The sequence below is a fragment of the Macaca fascicularis genome, chromosome 7 (genome assembly GCF_037993035.2).
Source record: "Macaca fascicularis isolate 582-1 chromosome 7, T2T-MFA8v1.1".
NCBI classification, from domain to species: domain Eukaryota; kingdom Metazoa; phylum Chordata; class Mammalia; order Primates; family Cercopithecidae; genus Macaca; species Macaca fascicularis.
Genome location: NC_088381.1, coordinates 35,968,178 through 35,991,529, shown reverse-complemented (window position 1 = coordinate 35,991,529; position 23,352 = coordinate 35,968,178). Strand labels below are relative to the sequence as shown.

Here is a 23,352-nt window from a genome sequence, read left to right as displayed (position 1 = left end):
TAAGGCTGTATAGTATGAGTGGGGTCTAGAGCAGGGGAAGGCTTTGCAGCCAGTTCAAGCTGTAGTAAAAGCTGCTGTCCTGTGGGCCTTGCAACTTGGCAGATCCAGTGGTACTCAAAGTATGTGTGGCAGATGAGCTGTGTGGGGCTTCTGTGAAGTCCTAACAGGAGAGTCACAAATGGACCCATAAGAGTTTAGAGCAGGCCGGGCGCGGTGGCTCAAGCCTGTAATCCCAGCACTTTGGGAGGCCGAGACGGGCGGATCACGAGGTCAGGAGATCGAGACCATCCTGGCTAACACGGTGAAACCCCGTCTCTACTAAAAAATACAAAAAACTAGCCGGGCGAGGTGGCGGCGCCTATAGTCCCAGCTACTCGGGAGGCTGAGGCAGGAGAATGGCGGGAACCCGGGAGGCGGAGCTTGCAGTGAGCTGAGATCCAGCCACTGCACTCCCGCCTGGGCGACAGAGCGAGACTCCGTCTCAAAAAAAAAAAAAAAAAAAAGAGTTTAGAGCTAAGTAATGCTCTGTTCTGAGACAACATTTCTCTGTTGAGGAGAAGCTGCTGGCTGGCTCCTGGGCTCTAGTAGACACAGAATGCCTAAGAGTGGGACATTAGGTGAGTCTGCAATCGGAGCAATCCATCATGAATATCATGCCTATGACTTCATCTTCTCCCTCCTGCTGCTTGGGAGGCTGAGGTTGAGGCAGGAGAATTGCTTAAGCCCAGGAGTTCAAAGCCAGCCTGGGTAACACAGCAAGACCCTGTGTATACAAAAAGATAAAATGACGACACACGCAAAAATAAAATAAAATAAAAAAAATAACCTGTGGCTTCTAGAAGAGTTCTTGATGTCTTGATGACCAGGTGGACTGAGGGAGAAAGTCAGGCCTGGCTACAGATGGTCACACCCAGTATGCTGACACCTTCTGGAATAAGACCGCTGATGCTTACAGGTCTACTCAGGAGTCGCCCTAAAGACTGTCAGGAAGGCAGAATTTCATACAATATATTGGGAGATTCATTTTGCCTGGAATAAGAGATGGCCAGACATTCAAGGAAAGTGGCTAAGGGTTAGAGACTAAGGAAAAAAACTGGAGGATTAGTGACAAGGAAAAGAGTTTATATACATGGATCATTCTTAAGTGACAAAACATTTTTGCTCCTTGTAAATGCTCTTTGTATTGTAGGGACTGAAGCCCCAAACTATACTTTCCAGACGTCCTTGCCAGAAGGCTTCTGAGTTAGATTCTGACAGTGAGAGGCATTTATACAAGACTCAGAAGGTAGAAGAGAAGAACCTTTTATTCTCTCCTGTCAGTAGTGGGCAGACACAGGGGCGAACTGCAGATGTGAGGTGTACATCCACTTTCAGGCACACGCCATCCAGCAAATCACTTACTCCCATGCTATAGGCAGCTAAGATGATCAATGACTCCTTTCTGTGACTTTTTTTTTTTTTTTTTTTTTGAGTCAGAGTTTAACTCTGTGGCCCAGTCTGGAGTGCAGTGGTGTGATCTCGGCTTACTGCAACCTCTGCCTCCTGGGTTCAAGCCATTCTCCTGCCTCAGCCTCCTGAGTAGCTGGGATTACAGGTACACGTTACCACACCTGGCTAATTTTTGTATTTTTAGTAAACACGGGGTTTTACCATGTTGGCCAGGCTGGTCTCGAACTCCTGACCTCAGGTGATCCACCTGCCTCAGCCTCCCAAAGTGCTGGGATTAGAGATGTGTGCCACCGTGCCTGGCCCTTGTCTTAATAATTCTAGACTGGACATAATTGAAGATAGAATCAGTGGATTCAATGATAGTAGCAAGGAACTCACTCAGAATGTAGTGGACAGAGATCAAAAACATGAAAAAATAGTTAAGAAACATGAAAGTCAAATAGAGGGATGCTAACATGAGTCAAGGAGGAGTTCCAATAGAAGGAAATAGAGACAATGGCAGCGAAGCAATATTTGAGGTGTGAATGCCAACAATTTTCTAAAACTGAAGAAAGGCATGAATTTTAAGATGTTCAATGAATACAAACTGGGATAAGTAAAAATAAATAAAGCATGGGGAAATTCAGATAACCAATGATAAATATAAAACCTTAAAAGCTACAGACTAAAGAGAAGTAACCTACCAAAAACTACCAAAAACTGAAAATAAGACTGACAGCCCACAATAGATATAGGAGACAATAGATATCAGAAGATAATGGAGAAATATCTTGTAAGCATTGAGGGTAAATAACCTCTCATCCAAGAATAAGTACAAAATAAAGACTGTTTCTAACATGCAAAGATTAAGAAATGTATCACCCACAAGCCAATATTGAGAAAGTTACTAATGAATATACTTCAGTAAGGAGAAAAGAGCATCCACAAAGGAGTAGGGTGCAAGAAACAATGGTGAGTAAATGGATAAAATTGTGGTAAATTTAATGTATTATTGACTCTAAAGATAGTAAGCTACCAGCTCAATTATTCAAACATTCTTATAGACTCACTTTGCAACAACTGTTCTAGAATGTAAACTGCATGCAAGGAGACATTATATATGCCTTTTTCGTCACTAAAACCCTAGTACCTAGCATACTGCCTTGCATATGGTAGAGGCTTAATAAATATTTGTGAATGAATGAATATAAGGAAATATTTACTATGTACTAGGTACTGTACTAGATACTTGACATATGTTATTTCATTAATCCTCACAAATCATTCCCATGTCATAAATGACCATTAAAAATAATGCCAAATATAGACCCTGATTTTTTATTTTGAGTTCATAATTTTTTAGCAAAATATTATTTAAATCATATTTGGGGAAAGCTGAGGTTTTTAAAATACTATAAAATAAAAAATATTATAGTTTTTTAAAAGACATTATTTTCCAGTCCAAACATAAGCTTTCCAGATAAACATGATCAGGTATCACTACATCAGACCAGTTTCACCTTTACAAAGCTGTTTGAGGGACAGACTGTGTTTTGAAATGTAGTTTGAAAAGGTCTCAAAATTATTCTGAAGACTTCACTAGCTATCATTTGGCTTCACTGCTGTGTCTCACTTGGAAACAAAAGTACTATAACATAAATTTCTATTAATACAACAGTGGCTTGGGCTGGGCACGGTGGCTCACACCTGTAATCCGGCACTTCAGGAGACTGAGGCAGGTGGATCACTTGAGGTCAGGAGTTTGAGACCAGCTTGGCCAACATGGCAAAACCCCATCTCTACTAAAAATACAAAAATTAGCTGGGTGTGGTGGTGCACGCATGTAATCCCAGCTACTCAGGAGGCTGAGGCACAAGAATCGCTTAAGCCTGGGAGGCAGAGGTTGCAGTGAGCCGAGATTGCACCATTGCACTTCAGCCTGAGTGACAGAGTGAGACTCTGTCTCAAAAAAAAAAAAAAAAAAAAAAAAAAAAGTGGCTAAATACATTGAATTATAGTACATAGATGTAGCAGAATGCTCTATATCAAATTAAAAAGTATGCTAGATCTATGTGCATACTGGAAGAGTGTCCACATATATTGTTATGTGGAAAAACTTATGTTGCAGAATAGTACATATAATACTTTGTAAAGTTAAAATCACACTATTAAGTAACTTATTAGACTACAAACCATTATATCATTGTAATGATAAACTATTATCTTATTATTACTTATGAGAAAAGTCTGAAAGGACAGACAACAGACTGTTAACATTAGTTACCTCTAAGGAGTAAAACAGAGCCAAGAGATGGAAAGGCTTTTGTTGTCGTTGTTGTTGACAGAGTCTCACTCTGTTACCCAGGCTGGAGTGCAGTGGCGCGATCTCAGCTCACTGCAACCTCCCGGGCTCAAGCAACTATCCTGCCTCAGCCTCCTGAGTGGCTGGGATGACAGGTGCCCACTACCACACCCAGGTAATTTTTGTATTTTTAGTAGAGACGGGGTTTTCACCATGTTGTCCAGGGTGGTCTCGATCTCCTGACCTCCGGTAATCCACCCACCTCAGCCTCCCAAAGTGCTGCCACCACTCCTGGCCGGGCTTCATTTTTATTTTGTATATTTAATTGCGTTTCTGATTCTTTCCTACCATTACCCATCCCTTGTGTACTTTTGTAAATAAAGAAGCAGGCTGGGTAGGGGACACAGAGAAGAGCACAAGGTAGGATACCAAAGACTCCCATCAGAAAACACGGCTGGGCATGGTGGCTCACACCTGTAATCCCAGCACTTTGGAAGGCGAGGTGGGTAGATCACCTGGGGTCAGGAATTCGAGACCAGCCTGGCCTACATGGTAAAAACCCGTCTCTACTAAAAATACAAAAATTACCTGAGTGTACTACTACTGGGTGTACCTGTCTCTACTAAAAAATAAAAAATACAAAAATTAGCTGGGCGTGGTGGCAGGTGCCTGTAATCCCAGCTACTCAGGAGGCTGAAGCAGGAGAATCGCTTGAACCCAGGAGGCAGAGGTTGCAGTGAGCTGAGATCGCGCCATTGCACTCCAGCCTCGGCGAAAGAGCAAGACTCTGTCTCAAAAAACACACACACAGTGAAGTCAATTCTGGTTTTCTTATATTTCAAATAATGTTCTTACTCTCAAATGTTTCAGAAAAAAATTCCATACATGAAAGAATAATACAGTAAATGACATATTGTTAACAATTGGTGAATTTTGTAATTTTTTATAAATTTAAAATTATTTCAAAATAAAAATATATTTAAGATAAAAGGAGGAAAGCAATATTGCTATTTCATCTAGCATTAAATCAAAGACATCATTCCTGTCTTAAAAAGAACTCATAAAAGACAGTCTCAGGGCTTTAATATAGCTGTGTGTATCGCTCAGCAGCTTTAGTTAAACAAGAATTTGCAATGAATCTAACCAGTTTTCCTACTCATCCTTAATGTTTTACATCATGATGAACAATAATGTACTCATTCCAAATTTTCCCTTTTTGGGTCTTTGGACAGCTGTTATCTCCTAGGTACAATTTCAGGTTGTGGCCATCAGGTGGCAGAGTGACTCTATTGCTAGGCTTTCCTAATCACTGGTGGTCAGAAGTCCATCTAGAGAGTCCCAAACATCTAACGGGTATGACTTGGGCCACACGCTGATGCAGAACTTCTCCGTCTGCATATGACATACTGGCGTAGCATACCAAACACAATGACATTTAAAACATCAGTCTGGTCGCTCATTTTCCATATTATTGTAATTTTTGTATACATACATAATTATTGTATATATGTATCATTAAGCCCTTTATAGCTGGCAGTTATTTAATTATAGTACCATAAAACTATAGGACACTTTATGTCCCAGGGTATTGTCAAAAATAGTAGAGCAATATTCTAGTAATTAGTGGAGCCTAAGATTTGGGTGTGAAATCAACAGAGGAAGACAGCCTAATAAAATATCAGGGAAATACCAGTGAAAGAGAGCCCTTCCAAAACCACTGTCATTGCAAATGATTGCGCCCGTTTCCCAAACTGTACTGAGGAAGTGACATCAGAGGCTTCATAGTGCAGGGTAAACAGACATCACTAAAAGAGTCCATTCAAGTCGCTAAACAAATAAACATGCAAACAACCTCAAAAACAAGCTTAGGGGGCTTGTATCCAGAGTTGCTACAATATATTATCTAAAATGGCCAGGAAAATGTGAACTACACTCAGGGGGAAAAGAACAGGCAAACCAACTGCCTGTAAGAGGACCCAGATGTCAGATTTTAAAAAAGAAAACTTCAAATAGCTAATATAAATACAGAATGAGCAAGCATAGGATGACTGAAACCACACTTTAAAAAGTAAAGGAATGTATAATAACAATGTTTCTTCAAATATAAAATATTAATAAAGCTATAGAAGTTATAAAAGAAAAAGAAGGAGAACCTAATGGAAACACTGGAATAAAAAATCGACAGAGGGGCTCAACAGAAAATGTGAATAGGAAGAACAAAGACTGGCAAACTTGAAAATAGGTGGATAGAGATTATGCAGTCTGATGAACAGCGACTAAAAAAAGAAAGAAAAAAAAATGAAGAGAGTCTCCAAAAAAAAAAAAAAAGGCACCATTAAATGCACCAACATATGCATAATGAGAATAATAGGAGAGAAGACACGAGGCATGGTGGCTTACACCTGCAATCACAGCAACTTGGGAGGCTGAGGCAGGAGAACTGCTTGAGGCCAGGACTTTGAGACCAGCCAGTGCAACATAGTGAGACCCTGTCTCTAAAAATAAAAATAAAAATACTTAGCTGGGCATGGTGATGCATGCCTATAGTCCCAGCTACTCAGGAGACTGAAGTGGGGGGATCACTTGAGCCCAGTAGTTTGAGGTTACAATGAGCCATTATCTTGCCACTTCACTCTAGCCTGGGTGAAGAGTAACACTCCAACTCAAAGGAAAGAGAGAGAAAGAGAAGAGAAAAGAGCATTAAAAATATTCAAAAAATAATGGCTGAAATGTTATGAAAAACATTTCCAAAATGTTATGAAAAACATTAATTGATACAAACAAGTCGTTCAACAAACTCCAGGTAGGGCAAATACCAAGAGATCCATACCAGACACATCATGGCCGGGCACGGTGGCTCATGCCTGTAATCTCAGCACTTTGGGAGGCTGAGGCAGCCAGATCACTTGAGGCCAGGAGTTTGAGACCAGCCTGGCCAACATGGTGAAACCCCGTCTCGACCAAAAATACATAAATTAGCCAGGTGTGGTGGTGCACGCCTGTAATCCCGGCTACTCAGGGGGCTGAGGCATGAGACCCACTTGAACCTGGGAGGCAGAGGTTGCAATGAGCTGAGATCATGCCACTGCACTCCAGCGTGGGTGACAGGGTGAATATGTCTCAAAAAGAGAAAAAGAAAAAGACATAGACAAAGAGAAATATTTGAAAGCAGCAAGAAAAAACAATTCCTCACATACAAGGGAACTAGAATAATATTAATAGCTAATTTTTCATCAGAAATAATTGAGACCACAAGGCAGTGGATGACATATTCAAGGTGCTAAAAGAAAATAAACTGTCAACCAGGAATCTTACATCCAGCAAAATTACTTTTCAAAAAAATAAGGCAAAATAAAGACATCCCAGAAAAACAAAAAATGAGAGAATTCATTGTTAGAAGACCCACCCTAGAAGAAATACCAAAGTTTGTCAGGCTAAAAACAAGTGCCCCAGATAGTAATTTGAATTCTCATGAAAAAACACGGAGCATGGGTAAAGGTAATTATGTAATTATAAAGAGCAATATAAATGAATATTTTCTTTCCTGTCATAATTGATTTAAAAAGCAATTGTTTAAAATAATATGCATACAATTGTATTGTTACATACATAGAACAATGTACATTACATTACAAATTTAACATATTTGATAATAGCACAAAGGAGGTGGATGGAGCAAAGCTGTATTGGGGGTAACAAAATGACAACAGATGGTGTCATTTCAACAGATGCTAGCAAACTGATCCTGCAATATACAAAAAGGATTATATATCATGATCAAGTGAGATTTATTTCAAGAATGCAAGTTTGCATTAACATCAGAAAAGCAATTAATGTGTAATAAACCTTATCAGCTGAAAAAAGGGCAAACCCCACACGATCATCTCAATAGGTGAAGAAAAAGCATTTGACAAAATCCAATACCCTTCATGATAAAAACAGTCAACAAACTAGGAAACTAGGAAAAGAAAATCTTTCTCAACCTAGCAAAGAACATACACAAGAAAATCCACACTTGGGCTGGGCGCGGTGGCTCATGCCTGTAATCCTAACACTTTGGGAGGCAGAGGCAGGTGGATCACTTGAGTTCAGGAGTTCAAGACCAGCCTGGCCAATATGGCGAAACCCCATCTCTGATAGAAATACAAAAACTAGCTGGGCATGGTGGCAGGCACCTGTAATCCCAGCTACTCGGAAGACTGAGGCAGGAGAATCACTTGAACCTGGGGGATGGAGGTTGCAGTGAGCCAAGATCGCACCACTTCACTCCAGGTGACAGAAAAAGACTCTGTCTCCAAAGGGGAAAAAAAAAATCCACACCTAACATTCTACTGAATAATGAGAGTATGGATACTTTCACCTAAAATCAAAAATAAGACAAGGGTATCTGCTCTCACCACATTTATTCAACATCATACTGGAGGTTCTAGTCAGGGCAATTAGGCAAGAAAATGAAATGAAATCCAGATTGGAAAGTAGAAAGTAAAACTCTATTTGCAGATGGCATGATCTTGCATGTAGAAAATCTTTTTTAAAAATCCACTAGAAATTATTAGAAGTAATTAATGAGTTCAGGAAGGTTGCAGGATACAAGACCAACACACAAAATCTACTGTACTTGTCTACAGTGGCAGTAAAAAAACAAAAAGATTTGCTATTTACAGTAGCATCAAAAAAGAATAAAATACTTAGGAATAAATTTAAAGAAGTATGAAACTTATACTTTTAAAACTCCAAAATATTGTTGAAACATATTAAAGATGACCAAAATAAATGGAAAGACACCCACATTCGTGGATCCAAATACTTAATTTTGGGGCCAGCCATGGTGACTAACACCTGTAATCCCAACACTTTGGGAGGCCAAGGTGAGAAGATTACTTGAAACCAGGAGTTCAAGACCAGCCTGGGAGAGACCCTGTCTCTACAAAAAATGAAAAAAATTAGTGAGATGTGGTGGCACATGCCTGTAGTCCCAGCTATTCAGGAAGCTGAGGTGGGAGGATTGCTTGAGCACAGGAGTTCAAGCTGCAGGGAGTTGTGATCACGCCACTGCACTCCAGTGTGGGCGACAGAGGAAGATGATGTTTCTAAAAAAATTTTTTTTAAAGAAAGGCTTGTTTTTTGTTTTTTGTTTTTTTTCGAGACAAGGTCTTGCTCTCTCTGTCACCCTCGTTGAAGTGCAGTGATGTGATCATAGGTCCCTGCAACTACAGGCATGTGCCACCATGCCCAACTAACATATTCATTTTTTCATAGATACAGAGTTTTGCTATGTTGCCAAAGCTGGTCTCAAACTCCTGGCCTCAAGCAATCCTCCTACCTTGGCCTCCCAAATCCCTGGGATTACAGCCATGAGACACTGAACCCACTGAAAGACTCAATATTTTTAAATGGCAATATTCCCCAAACAGATCTACAGATTCAACACAGTCCCTATCAATATTCCAACTGGTTTCTTTGCAGAAATTGACAAACTGATCCTAATTTTTTTTTTTTTTTTTGAGACAGAGTCTCTCTCTGTTGCCCAGGCTGGAGTGCAGTGGCGGGACCTCGGCTCACCGCAACCTCTGTCTCTCAGGTTCAAGAGATTATCCTGCCTCAGCCTCCCTAGTAGCTGTGATTACAGGTGGCCGCTACCACACCTGGCTTAATTTTTGTATTTTTAGTAGAGAGAGGTTTCACCATATTGGCCAGGCTGGTCTCAAACTCCTTATCTCGTGATCTGCCCACCTCGGCATCCCAAAGTGCTGGGATTACAGGCGTGAGCCACCATGTCCAGCCTGATCCTAAATTTCTTCTTCTTCTTCTTTTTTTAAATTTGAGACAAAGTTTTGCTGTGTCACCCAGGCTGGAGTGCAGTGGCATGATCTTGGCTCACTGCAACCTCTAGGTTCAAGCGATTCTCCTGCCTCAGCCTCTCCAGGAGCGGAGATTACAAGTGTGCGCTACTACACCCAGCTAATTTTTGTCTTTTTAGTAGAGATGGGATTTCACCATGTTGGCCAGACTGGTCTCAAATTCCTGACCTCAGGTGATTCACCTGCCTTGGCCTCCCAAAGTGCTGGGATTATAAACATAAGCCACTGCACCTGGACTGATCCTAAATTTCATAAGAAAATACAATGGACCTAAAACAGCTAACACAATCTTGAAAAAACTGGATGAAGTTGGAGGACTCACACTTCTCAATTTTGAAATTTACCACAAAGCTATAGTAATCAAGACAGTGTGGCACCAGCATAAGAAAAGAATTGGGAATCAATGCAATAGAATTGAGAGTCCACAAATAAATTTATACACCTATTGCCAAGTGATTTATTTTCTTTCTTTCTTTCTCTCTTTCTTTCTTTCTTTTTCTTTCTTTCTTTCTTTCTCTCTTTCTCTCTCTCCTCTCTCTCTCCTTCCTTCCTTCCTTCCTTCCTTCCTTCCTTTCTTTCTGAGATAGAGTCTTGCTCTGTTGCCCAGGCTGGCATGCGGTGGCAAGATCTTGACTCACTGCAACCCCTGCCTCCCAGGTTCAAGCGATTCTCCTGCTTCAGCCTCCTGAGTAGCTGAGACTACAGGTGCAGGCCGCCATACCTGGCTAATTTTTGTATTTTTAGTAGAGACGGGGGTTTCACCATATTGGTCAGGCTGGTCTTGAACTCCTGACCTCCTGATCTGTCCGCCTCGGCCTCCCAATGCGCTGGGATTACAGACGTGGCCACTGCTCACAGCCGCCAAGTGATTTTCAACTAGGGTGCCAAGACAATTTGATGGGGAAAGAATAGACTTTTCAACATATTTTGCTGGTATAAATAGATATCTACAAGGAAAATAATAAATGTGGAACTCTACCTTATACCATACACAAAAAAATTAACTAAAAATCGATCAAAGGCCTAAATGTAAGAGCAGAAACTTTAAAACTTAAAAAAGAAAATATACGCATAAATATTTGTGACCTGGATTATGCAACAGTTTCTTAACTATGACACCCCAAACACTAGCAACTGAAGAAAAGATTAAAAATTTTTAAGTTTCAAAAGACACAAGAGAATGAAAAGACATCCCTTAGAATGGGACAGTAATTTTTCAAATCAGATATCTGATAAGGGAATTATATCTAGAATATATAATTTTTAAACTCTTACAGCTCAATAATAAAAAGACAATTACCCAATTTAAAAATGGGCAAGGAATCTGAATACTTCCCTAAAGAAGATACGGCAATGACCAGTAAGCACATTAAACGATGTTCAACACCATTAGTCTTCAGGGGGATGCAATCAAAACCACAATGAGATACCCCTTCAAACCCACTGGGATGGCTATAATCAAAAAGATAGGAAACAACTGTTAGTGAGGATGTGAAGAAATCGGAGCTCTCAGACACTGCTGGGGGCAATGTAAAATGGCGGCCATTTCCGCAAACAGTCTAGCTGCGCTGTTCCTCAAAAGTTAAATATAGAGTTATCATGTCACTCAGCATTTTCATTCTAGGTACACATCCAAGGGAAATGAAAACCTATGAGCACACAAAAACAAACAGACAAATGTTCACAGCAGCATTATTTAAAATAGTCAAAAGTGGAAACAACCCAAACTTTCAACTGATGAATGGGTTTTTTAAATGCAGCCATAAGGAGGAATGTAGTACTGATACATGCTACAACACGGATGAACCCAGAAAACATGATGCTAAGTGTCAGAAGCCAGTCTCAAGGGAACACATTCACTCGAAATGCTCAGAAGAGGGAAATCCATTAGAGAGAGAATGTAGGCCTGCCATGGACTGGGGAACTGGGGAGGCTGGGGAAAAATGGGGAGTGACGGCTAACGGGTATGGGGTTTCCTTTTGGATGATAAAAATGTTCTGAAATCAATTGTGATGATGACTACACGACTATGTGAATATACTAAAAACCATTGAATTGTGTGCTTTAAGTAGTTGACTTATATAGTACCTGAATTAGCTCTCACTAAAGCTGTTCAGAGACAGAGAGAGAGAGAGAGAGAGAGAGAGGAGAGAGAGAGAAAGGGCGCCATCTATCGGGCCTTCAGGTCTGATCAAGTCCTGTTTAGAACATGGTATGCCACGTGAGCTAAATGTGTATCTCACCTCCATAGAGAACTTGCCTTTGCCCTTCTGAGCTGGATTTACAGCGAAAAAAATCAAGGCCCTTTTGCTACTAATTACATCACCAATGGACCCATAAAAACTATAAAATTAAATATGAAATAATATAGCAATCTAGTAACTTAAGAATACCACTTAAAATGTTCATAGCCCTCCAATATAATTCATAATCACTACAAGAAAGACAAGAAGCTTTTCCAAAGAATTTTTATTTCACATGAATTCATTTCAACAATCAAGTCTCATCAGCATTCCAGGCAAAAGACTAATATAGCTAAAAAACAAATCAAAAATATCCAGTACTCATAACAAACATTTTTTATGCCTTTAGAGTGAAAGTTTTTGTTACAGGAAAGGAACAAGTTGGATAGAGAAGTTGATAAGAAACTGAAGAGTATAAGATTCCTGAAAGTATTTTAAAATAATTATTCTACTTTGTATTAGAACCAGCATCATAAGGACAATGTCACTGCTCTTGCCCCTGAGATGATACAGCTACCAGTGGTTGCAGGCCCTGTTCATCGCATGCAGGGCACCAAGCCTCTCACATGTATTCCATCACTTGATCTTCATCTGCAACTCAAGCGGGTATGAAGATCCTCAAAGTCCTCCTAGAGTCCCTACTCTGTCGTGTAGCTCTCCAGTTCTTCTAACTCCCTGCTGTTCTGAGAGGTATCACAGAGCTGGTATTTCTTTTAAGCCGAACTCCACAAATGAAGAGTTAAGGTTTTCCAGTCCTCTTACAGTGAGTTTCCAAGGTCATTTCTTCATCAAAATGGATGATGAATGTTGAGTATCTACTGTTTTCCAGAGACTGTTCCAGGCACTCAGCTATAGAGAGATAACACATCTGGAACCCCCCCTCCAACACAGTAAAGGCAGCAGAGTGAGGAAGACAACAGAGAGACTCAATAGAGCAGTGAGTGCTAGGAGAGCTCTATGGAGTGGGAGTGTCAGGGAAGACTCCCAGAGGGCGTGACACTTCAGCTGAACTTTAAAGACTGAAAAGAAGTTAGAAAAGGAGGAGGAGGCTGGGCACGGTGGCTCACACCTGTAATCCCAGCACTCTGGGAGGCCAAGATGGGCGGATCACCTGAGGTCAGGAGTTAGAAGCCAACCTGGCCCACATGGTTACAACCTCATCTCTACTAAAAATACAAAACTTAGCTGGGTGTGGTGGCAGGTGCCTGTAGTCCCAGCTACTCGGGAGGCTGAGACAGGAGAATTGCTTGAATCCAGGAGGTGGAGGTTGCAGTGAGTCGAGATTGTGCCACTGCACTCCAGCCTGGGCGACAGAGTGAGGCTTGTCTCAAAAATAAAAAGAAAAGAAAAAGAGGAGGAAAAGGAATGCTAGGTACGAGAACAGCACATACAAAAGTGTAGCAATAGACGAGCGTGGCTTATTCAGGGACTAACAAAGAGTTGATCACTGCTGAAAGGTACAGTGCAAGGGGAGAGACAGGAGAGGGAGTCAACAGGGTGTCATCACCAAGGATCACACTAAGGATACTGAAGTTCATCCTATTGAGGACAGAAAATCACAGAAGGAGAGTGATCAACCTGTCCCCATCCAATCCATGCAGCCCTCTGCTATTAGACTGATCTTTACCCAGCGGACGCAAACACACATGCCCAGCATTCAAGGCCCTCGACATGTTGTCTGCACAAACACACCCTAACACTACTCCTCCCTGCTCCAGAGGCCTTGCATGCTAGAGGTCCTTGTTCTTTCTTCCGCCCGTCTCCTTGCAGACCACCCTCATTGCCACCTCAGGCTGATGGGAAGTGCCATTTGCTCCTCAGCTCCGGTGCTGATACGTATTAATGTACTTGGCTCTTAGTCCCAGCAGAGGGCAGAAGAGGCCCATAAATACTTCGGACAAATTTGTCCCAGTCAGATAAAAATAGCCCTAGAAACAGTCCTGGTGCAGTGCTTCCCAGACTTTCCCATGCATATGAATTCAGGGCTCTTGTTAAAATGCAGATTCTAACTCAGTAGTTGCGGGGTGGGCTGGAGACAGTACATTTCTAACAAGCTCCCCGGTGATGTTGAGGCTGCTGGTCCACGCAGCACACTTTGAGAAAATAGCACTTTTCATACTGAGGAGAAAGATCTTTTTTCTAAGTTTCCAATCTTTCCCAGACCAATACTTTCAGAAAATTAAAAAATGAATAACAGAAAAAATTAAATTTCCAAAACGACATACGAACTATGTCAACTTTATATTATCGGATTCAATAAACATAGTATTACCCTATCAAGTTACAAGGTCAGCTGAGTGAGTTCTCCCATCATTTCTTCCCATGAAGACAACACCAATTGCGTAACAAAAGAAACCCATGGCGCCCTCACAACCAGGTTTAACTCCTACCACTGGATTTTATGGCCAAAGCAGGGAGGGAATGTACTAAAGGAATGCAAGGCATTTGCTTTGGGGCTTCCTTAATACATTCCCCACTATAATGGAGTTTGTAGAAAATGGTTTTTGATGAACAGAGACCCCAACATTTGAACACCTACCTTGCTACTCTTCCTCGAAGATCTCCCAAACCGGAGAGCTGGCGCATCTCCAAGGTCTTTAAGGCAGAATTAGTTCCATAGCTAATGTTGTCCCGGGCACGAATCTGCTCCTGGAGTACCTGGGCAACATAAAAAACACTAAGGGAGTCATCTAAGAATTCACATGCTTCCACAAAAGCATTTTCTACTTTTCGCAAAAATAAGAATGTTTAACTCAGTCTTTCATAAGAGACTCCTTTTCAACGGTCACCTGATGCACACTTAAACAGATAACTAGGGGGCTTAGACAGAGACCTTAGAGGCTCCTCCCAGAGCAAGTCCCTTTACTTACCATTAAAAACTAAGTTCCGGCCGGGCGCGGTAGCTCACGCCTGTAATCCCAGCACTTTGGGAGGCCGAGGCAGGCAGATCACGAGGTCAGGAGATGGAGACTATCCTGGCCAACACGGTGAAACCCCATCTCTACTAAAAATACAAAAATTAGCCGGGCGTGGTGGCGGGAGCCTGTAGTCCCAGCTACCCGGGGAGGCTGAGGCAGGAGAATGGCGTGAACCCGGGAGGCGGAGCTTGCAGTGAGCCGATAATGCGCCACTGAACTCCAGCCTGGGCAACAGAGCGAGACTCCATCTCAAAACAAAAACAAAAACAAAAACAAACTAAGTTCCTTTAGTTTTAGTATTTCTTCCTTAGTAATGAAGCCATTTTCTTTTTCTTTTCCTTTTTTTTTTTTTTTGAGATGGAGTCTTGCTCTGTTGCCCAGGCTGGAGTGCAGTGGCACAATCTCAGTGCAACTTCTGCCTGCCAGGTTCAAGCAATTCCCCTGCCTCAGCTTCCCGAGTAGCTGGGATTACAGGCATATGTCATTACATCTGGCTAAGTTTTGTATTTTTTAGTAGAGACGGAGTTTCACCGCGTTGGCCAGGCTGGTCTTGAACTCCTGACCTCAGGCGATCCGCCCGCCTCGACCTCCCAGAGTGCTGGGATTATAGGCGTAAGCCATGGCGCCAGCCGGCATTTTCTTTATAATACAGTATTTGCCGGGTCCATAGATTGGATATGGAGTGTTTTCTTTTTTCAATATTTTGATGGCAGTTTAGAATTCCTCTTTGGGCCAGGCGCGGTGGCTCAAGCCTGTAATCCCAGCACTTTGGGAGGCCGAGACGGGCGGATCACGAGGTCAGGAGATCGAGACCATCCTGGCTAACACGGTGAAACCCCGTCTCTACTAAAAAATACAAAAAACTAGCCGGGTGAGTTGGCGGGCGCCGGTAGTCCCAGCTACTCCGGAGGCTGAGGCAGGAGAAGGGCGTAAACCCGGGAGGCGGAGCTTGCAGTGAGCTGAGATCTGGCCACTGCACTCCAGCCCGGGCGACAGAGCGAGACTCCCTCTCAAAAAAAAAAAAAAAAATGAATTCCTCTTTGATCTAAAGATATCTTAGGAATCTAAGGATTACTTAGAATTGTGGGGTTTTTTTTTTTCATTTTCAAGCAGTTAAGTTTTTTTTTAGTCATTTGTATTATTTATTTCGAATTGTATTGACTTGTGATTTTATAAAAATATTCCTAACACAGTGGCTCATGCCTGTAATCTTAGCACTTTGGGAGTCTGAGGTGAAAGGATGGCTTGAGGCCAGAAGTTCGAGTCCAGCCTACATAATAATAAAGCAAGACTACATCTCTACAAAAAAAGTCTTCAACTCAGGTAAAATTTCTTCTCCTGTGTAACTAGTATTTCTTCTCCATCTGTTTCTTTTTCTCCTCTGGAACTCCTATTACGGACATGCTAGGTGTCCTGGATCTGTCCACCAAGGCTTTTAACCTTTCCCTTGTGGTTCCTCTCTCTTTGCCTTTGGTTGTAATGTCTCAGGGATTTCTTCTACTTTGTCTTGGGGGCAACTGATTGCCTCTCATTCATCTACTGACTTTGTTTTAATTTTTAATTTTTGTGAGTACACAGTAGATGTATATATTTATGAGGTATATGGGAATTTTTTTTTTTTTTTTTTTTTTTTTTTTTTTGAGATGGAGTCTTGCTCTGTCACCAAGGCTGGAGTGCAGTGGCATAATCTCGGCTCACTGCAACCTCCACCTCTCAGGTTCAACCAATTCTCCCTGCCTCAGCCTCTCGAGTAGCTGGGATTACAGGTGCCCACTACCACGCCCGGCTATTTTTTGTATGTTTTAGTAGAGATGGGATTTTGCCATGTTGGCCAGGCTGGTCTTGAACTCCTGACCTCAGGTGATCTGCCCACCTCGGCCTCCCAAAGTGCTGGGATTACAGGGTTGAGCCACCACGCCCAGCCATGGGCTATTTTGATACAGACATACAATGTGTAATAATCACATCAGGGTGAATGATGTATCCATCACCTCAAGTATTTATTGTTTCTATTACAAACAACCCAATTATATTTTCAGTTATTTTTACATGTACAATTAAATTATTATTGACTATAGTCACCCTGTTGTGCTATCAAATACTAGATCTTATTCTAACTATTTTTAATACCCATTAATCATCCACATTTCCACCCTACCCCCCACTATTCTTCTCAGCCTCTGGTAACCATCATTCTACTCTCTATCTCCGTGAGTTCAATTGTTTTAATTTTTAGCTCCCACAAGTGAGTGAGAACATGCGAAGCTTATCTTGCTGTGCCTGGCTTATTTCATTTCACTTAACATAATGACCTCTGGTTCTATCCATGTTTTTGCAAATGACAGAATCTCATTCTTTCTTATGGCTGAATACACTCCATTGTGTATCTGTACCACACTTCTTTATCCATTTGCCTGTTGATGGACACTTGGCTTGCTTCCAAACCTTGGCTATTGTGGATAGTGCTGCAATAAACATAGGAGTGCAGTTATCTCTTCCATATACTGATTTCCTTTCTTGTAGATATATACCTAGCAGTGGGGTTGCTGAATCATACGGTAGCTCTGTTTTTAGTTTTGTGAGGTACCTCCAAAGTGTTCTCCACAGTGGTTGTACTAATTTACATTCCCACCAACACTGTAGGAGTGTTCCCTTTTCTCCATATCCTTGCCAGCATTTGATATTGCCTGTCTTTTGGATAAAAGCCATTTTAACTCAGGTGAGATGATATCTCACTGTAGTTTTGTTTGTTTGTTTGCTTTTTGAGACTGAGTCTCACTGTCACCCAAGCTGGAGTGTAGTGGCATGATACCGGCTCACTGCAACCTCCACCTCCTGGGTTCAAGTGATTCTCATGCCTCAGCCTTCCAAGTAGATGGGATTACAGGTATGCATCACCATGCCAGGCTAATTTTTTTTTTTGTATTTTTAGTAGAGATGGAGTTTCGCCGTGTTGGCCAGGCTGGTCTCAAACCCCTGGCTTCAAGTAATCCACCCACCTCAGCCTCCCAAAGTGCTGGGATTACAGGTGTGAGCCACTGCACTCAGCCAATATCTCATTATAGTTTTGATTTGCATTTCTCTAATGATCAATGATGTTGAGCACCTTTTCATATACCTGTGTTTGCCATTTTTATGTCTTCTTTTGACAAATGTCTTTTCCGATCTTTTGCCCATTTTTAACATAGATTATTAGATTTTTTCGTATAGAGTTGTTTGTGCTCCTTATGTATTCTGGTGATTAATCCCTTGTCAGATGGATAGTTTGCAACTATGTTCTCCCTTCACTTTGTTGTTTCTTTTGATATGCAGCAGCTTTTTAACTTAATTTGATCCCATTTGTCCATTTTTGCTTTGGTTGCCTGTGCTTGTAGGGTATATCTCAAGAAATCTTTGCCCACTCTAATGTCCTAGAGAGTTTATCCAATGTTTTATTTTACATAGTTTGAGGTCTTAGATTTAAGTCTTTTTTTTTTTTTCAACTTTTATTTTTGGTTCGGGGGTATATGTGAAGGTTTTTTACATAGGTAAACTCATGCCATGGATGTTTGTTGTACAGATTATTTCTGTAAGATAATTAAACACAACTATTGGGTACTGAGTTTAATGTGTTGTTGTACAGATTCTGTACATTAAGCCCAGTACCCAATAGTTATTTTTTCTGCTTCTCTCTAATCTTTAATCCATTTTTATTTGATTTTTTGTATACGGTATGAAATAGGGGTCTAGTTTCATGCTTCTGCATATGGATATTCAGTTTTCCCAGCACCACTTATTGAACAGACTGTCCTTTCCCCATTGCATGATCATGGCACCTTTTCAAAAAGGATTTTACTGTAGATGTATGGATTTGTTTCTGGGTTCTCTATTCTGTTCCATTGCTCTATGTATCTATTTTTATGCCAGTGCCATGCTGTTTTGGTTAATGTAGCTCTGTAGTATAATTGGAAGTCAGGTAACGTGACTTCTCCAGTTTTGTTCTTTTGCTCAGGATAGTTTTGGCTTTTTTGGTATTTTGTGGTTCCATATGAAATTTAGGATTTTTTTTTTTTCTATTTCTGTGAAGAATGCCATTGGTATTTTGATAGGGATTGCATTAAATCTGTAGATTGATTTCGGTAGTACAGACATTTTAACAATATTATGTATTCCATTCCATGACCATGGAATATCTTTCCATTTTTATGAGTCTTCTTCAATTTCTCGCATCAATGTTTTATAGTTTTCATTGTAGAGATCTTTCACTTCTTCGGTTAATTCATAGGTATGTATGTGTATATATGTATATATTTATTTACTTTTATTTTTTATTTTTGAGATGGAGTCTCGCTCTGTTGCCCAGGTTAGAGGTTAGCTAACTACCACCTCTGCCTCCCGGGTTCACGCCGTTCTCCTGCCTCAGCCTCCTAAGTAGCTGGGACTACAGGTGCCTGCCACCACGCCCGGCTAATTTTTTTTTTTTTTTGTATTTTCAGTAGAGACAGGGTTTCACTGTGTTAGCCGGGATGGTCTCAATCTACTGATCCACCCGCCTCGGCCTCCCAAAGTACTGGGATTACAGGCATGAGCCCCTGTGCCTGGCCTATATTTATTTATTTAATTATTGAGACAGGGTCTTGTGCTGTCACCCAGGCTGGAGAGCAGTGGCGCGATCTTGGCTCATTGCAACCTCTGCCCCCAAGGCATAAGCAATCTTCCCAGATCAGCCTCCCAAGTAGCTGGGACCACAGGCACACACCACCATGCTCAGCTATTTTTTTGTATTTTTGGTAGAGACGGGGTTTCGCCATGTTACCCAGGCTGGTCTCAAATTCCTGAGCTCAAGTAATCTGCCCACCTTGGCCTCCCAAAGTGCTGGGATTACAGGCGTGAGCCACAGCACCTGGCCAGTATTTAATTTTATTTATAGCAATTGTAAATGAGATTACTTTCTTGACTTCTTCTTCAGATTGTTCCCATTGGCATATAGAAATGCTACTGATTTCTGTATGTTGATTTTGTATCCTGAAATTTTACTGAATTTGTTTATCAGTACTAAGAGTTTTTTGGTGGAGTCTTTAGGCTTTTCCAAATATAAGATCGTATCATCTGCAAACAAGAATAATTTGACTTTTTCCTTTCCAATTTGGATGCCCTTTATTTCTTTCATCTGATTGCTTTAGCTAGGACACCTAGTACGATGTGGAATAACAGTAGTAAAAGTGGGCATCCTTTTCGTGTTCCAGATCTTAGATAAAGACTTTCCATTCTTCCCCATTTAGTATGATACTAACTGTGGGTCTGTCATATATGGCTTTTATTATGTTGAGATGTGTTCCTTGTATACCTAGTTTTTTGAGGGCTTTTCTCATGAAGGGATGTTGAATTTTATCAAATGCTTTTTCAGCATCAGTTGAAATGATCATATGTTTTTAGTCTTTCATTCTGTTGATATGATGTATCACACTGACTGGTTACATATGTTGAACCATCTTTGCATCCCTGGAATAAATACCCCTTGGTAATTATGAATGATCTTTTTAACGTGTTGCTGAATTCCGTTTCCTAGTATTTTGTTGAGGCTTTCTGCATCAATATTCAATGGGGATATTGGCCTGTAGGTTTTTTTTGTTTTTTTGTTTTTTTTTTTTTTTTTTTGCTTCTTTGTTTAATTTCGGTACCAAGGTAATACTGGCCTCGTAGAATGAGTTTGGAAATATTTCCTCCTCTTCTACTTTTCAGAATAGTTACAGTATGATTGCTATTAATTCTCTTTAAATGTTTGGTAAAATTTACCAGTGAAGCCATTGGGTCCTGGGCTTTTCTTTGCTAGGAGGCTTTTTTATTATGGCTTCAATCTCATTACTTGTTACTGGTCTGTTCAGGTTTTGGATTTCTTCATTATTCAATTGTGGTAGGTTGTATGTATCCAAGAATTTATCCATTTATTCTAGGTTTTCTAATTTTTTGGCATATAGTTGCTCATAGTAGCCTCTAATGATCCTTTGAATTTCTGTGATACCGGTTGTAATGTCTTCTTTTTCATCTCTGATTTTATTTAGTTGGGTCTTTTCTGTTTTGTTCTTAGTCTAGCTAATGTTTGTCAATTTGCTTATCTTTTCAAAAACCCAACTTTTTGTTTCATTGATTTTTTTGTATTGTTCTCATTTCACTTATTTCTGATCTGATCTTCATTATTTCCTTTATTCCACTGAGTTTGGTTTGCTCTTGCTTTTCTGATTCTTTAAGACATATCCTTAGATTGTTTATTTGAAGATTTTCTTCTTTTTTGATGTAGGCACTTACAAACAAACTAACAAACAAGCAAAAAGAAAACTAGTAAAAACTCTATACTTTATTTTCACATATATATATTACATATATATTCAGAAGTGCTGCTAAATCTATACTTTAACATCATCTCTACACTTTTTCACTTTTCATTGTTTCTATTCATATCTTATTGTACTGTCTATGTCTGGAAAAGTTATTATTTTTGGTTGGTTCATCTTTTCATCTTGCTATTTAAGATAATGAATAGTTTACATACCACAATTGGAGTATTATAATATTCTGGGTTTTTCTGTGTACTTACTATTACCAGTGAGTTTTGTACCTTCAGATGATTTCTTATTGCTCATTAACATTCTTTTCTTGCATGTTGAAGAACTCCTTTTAGCATTTCTTGTAGGACAGGCCTGGTGTTGATAAATCCCTCAGCTTTTGTTTGTCTGGGAAAGTCTTTATTTCTCCTTCATGTTTGAAGGATATTTTCACCAGATACACTATGGTAGGTTTTATGCTAAGTGTTTTTATCCTTTAGCACTTTAAGTATGTCATGCCACAAGTCTGCTGCCAAACATATTGGAGCTCCATTGTATGTTGTTTCTTTTGTCTTGCTGCCTTTAGGATCCCTTCTTTATCCTTGACCTCTGGGAGTTTGGTTATTAAATGCCTTGAGGTAGTCTTCTTTGAGTTAAATCTACTTGGTGTTCTATAACCTTCTTGTGCTTGAATTTTGATTTCTTGTGCTTGAATTTTGATATCTTTTGTTTGGTAAGTTCTCTGTTATCCCTTTCGATAAACTTTCTACCACTATCTCTCGCTCCACCTCCCCTTAAAAACCAGTAACTTCTAGATTTATCCTTTTGAAGCTACTTTCTAGATCTTGTAGATCTTGTGCATCATTCTTTTTTCATTCTTTTTTTTCTTTTGTCTCCTCTGACTGTGTATTTTCAAATAGCCTGGCTTCAAGCTCACTAATTCTTTCTTCTGTTTGATTAATTCTGCTAACAGACTGATGCATTCTTCAGTATGTCACTAGCATTTTTCTGCTCCAGAATTTCTGCTTCTTTTTACTTTTCTCTTTCTTTCTGTCTTTCCCTCTATCTTCCCTTCCTTCCTTCTTTCCTTCATCCCTCCCTCCCTTTCTTTCTCTTTCTTTCTTTTTCTTTCTTTCTCTTTCTTTCTTTCATCTTTCTATTGTAGCTCTGAGGCATTTTGTTACAAAAACTTAGTACTCATATACATAAACAAATATGAACTTAAAATTCATCATACATTTACTTCATTTTTTAGCTTGATCTTCTAGTAAATCTTTAGCTTCACTGATTTTGGCTGCTATATAAGGAGATCCTCCTTTGTCAGGACTATTTAAAAGCATAATTCATTGATAAGCATCTCTTATTTTCCCTTTATTGGCAGTAGGGCTTACACCTAGTATTAATGCTGCTTCCCATTTTGTCATTTTGGGTTCAAACCCACCTCTATAATAGCCACCACTGAAGGCAGATTTTGTTAGGCTTTGAAAAACCTGTTTTACTTGAGGCTCCATATGCTTCATGGCTTGCAAAACATAACAGCTTGCAAATCCCGCAGCAGCAATGGTCAGTCCAACTGCTACCACTGTACTGGCTATGGCTCCAGCTGGGCTCCCTTGCTTCCTCCAGGAGCACAGCTCATCCCAGCTCCTCTTTCTCTCTCTTTCCTTCCTTCCTTCCTTCTTTCTTCCCTCCCTCCCTTCTTTCTTTTTCTTTTTTTCTATTTCTTTCTTTTCCTTTCTCTCTCCCTCTCTCTCTCTCTCCTTCCTTCCCTCCCTCCCTCCTTTCTTTCTCTCTCTCTTTCTCTTTCTTTCTTTCCAGAAGGATGGAGTACAGTGGCACAATCTTGGTTTACTGCAACCTCTGCCTCCTGGGTTCAAGCGATTCTCCTGCCTCAGCCTCCTGAATAGCTGGGATTACAGGCACCCGCCACCACACCCAGCTAATTTTTGTATTTTTAGTAGAGATGGGGTTTCACCATGTTGGCCAGGCTGGTCTCGAACTTCTGACCTCAGGTGATCCACCTGCCTTGGCCTCCCAAAGTGCTGGGATTACAGGTGTGAGCCACTGCTCCTGGCCAATAATTTCAATTTCTTTGTTAAATTTATCTGATAGGATTCTGAATTCCTTCTCTGTGTTATCTTGAATTTCTTTGAGTTTCCTCAAAACAGCTATTTTGAATTATCGATTAAAAGGTCACATATCTTTGTCTCTCTGGGATTGACTTCTGGTGTCTTATTTAGTTAATTTTGTGAGGTAATGTTTTCCTGCACGGTCTTGATGCTCGTGGATGTTAGTCAA

At 40.4% G+C, this 23,352-nt stretch overlaps 1 protein-coding gene and 1 pseudogene across 29 annotated transcripts in view; both read right to left on the bottom strand.

The window, feature by feature from the left end:
- Positions 1-23,352, bottom strand: part of FAM81A (family with sequence similarity 81 member A) — a 122,416-nt gene that overhangs the window by 18,326 nt on the left and 80,738 nt on the right. For all 29 annotated transcript variants that reach the window (XM_065547996.1, XM_065547994.1, XM_045395551.2 and 26 more), the window contains one exon: positions 14,374-14,492. In XM_065547996.1, the coding sequence (XP_065404068.1) occupies positions 14,374-14,492 (119 nt within the window). The remainder of the gene's footprint in view (positions 1-14,373; positions 14,493-23,352) is intronic.
- On the bottom strand, positions 22,207-22,724 carry LOC141407206 (mitochondrial import inner membrane translocase subunit TIM14 pseudogene; annotated as a pseudogene).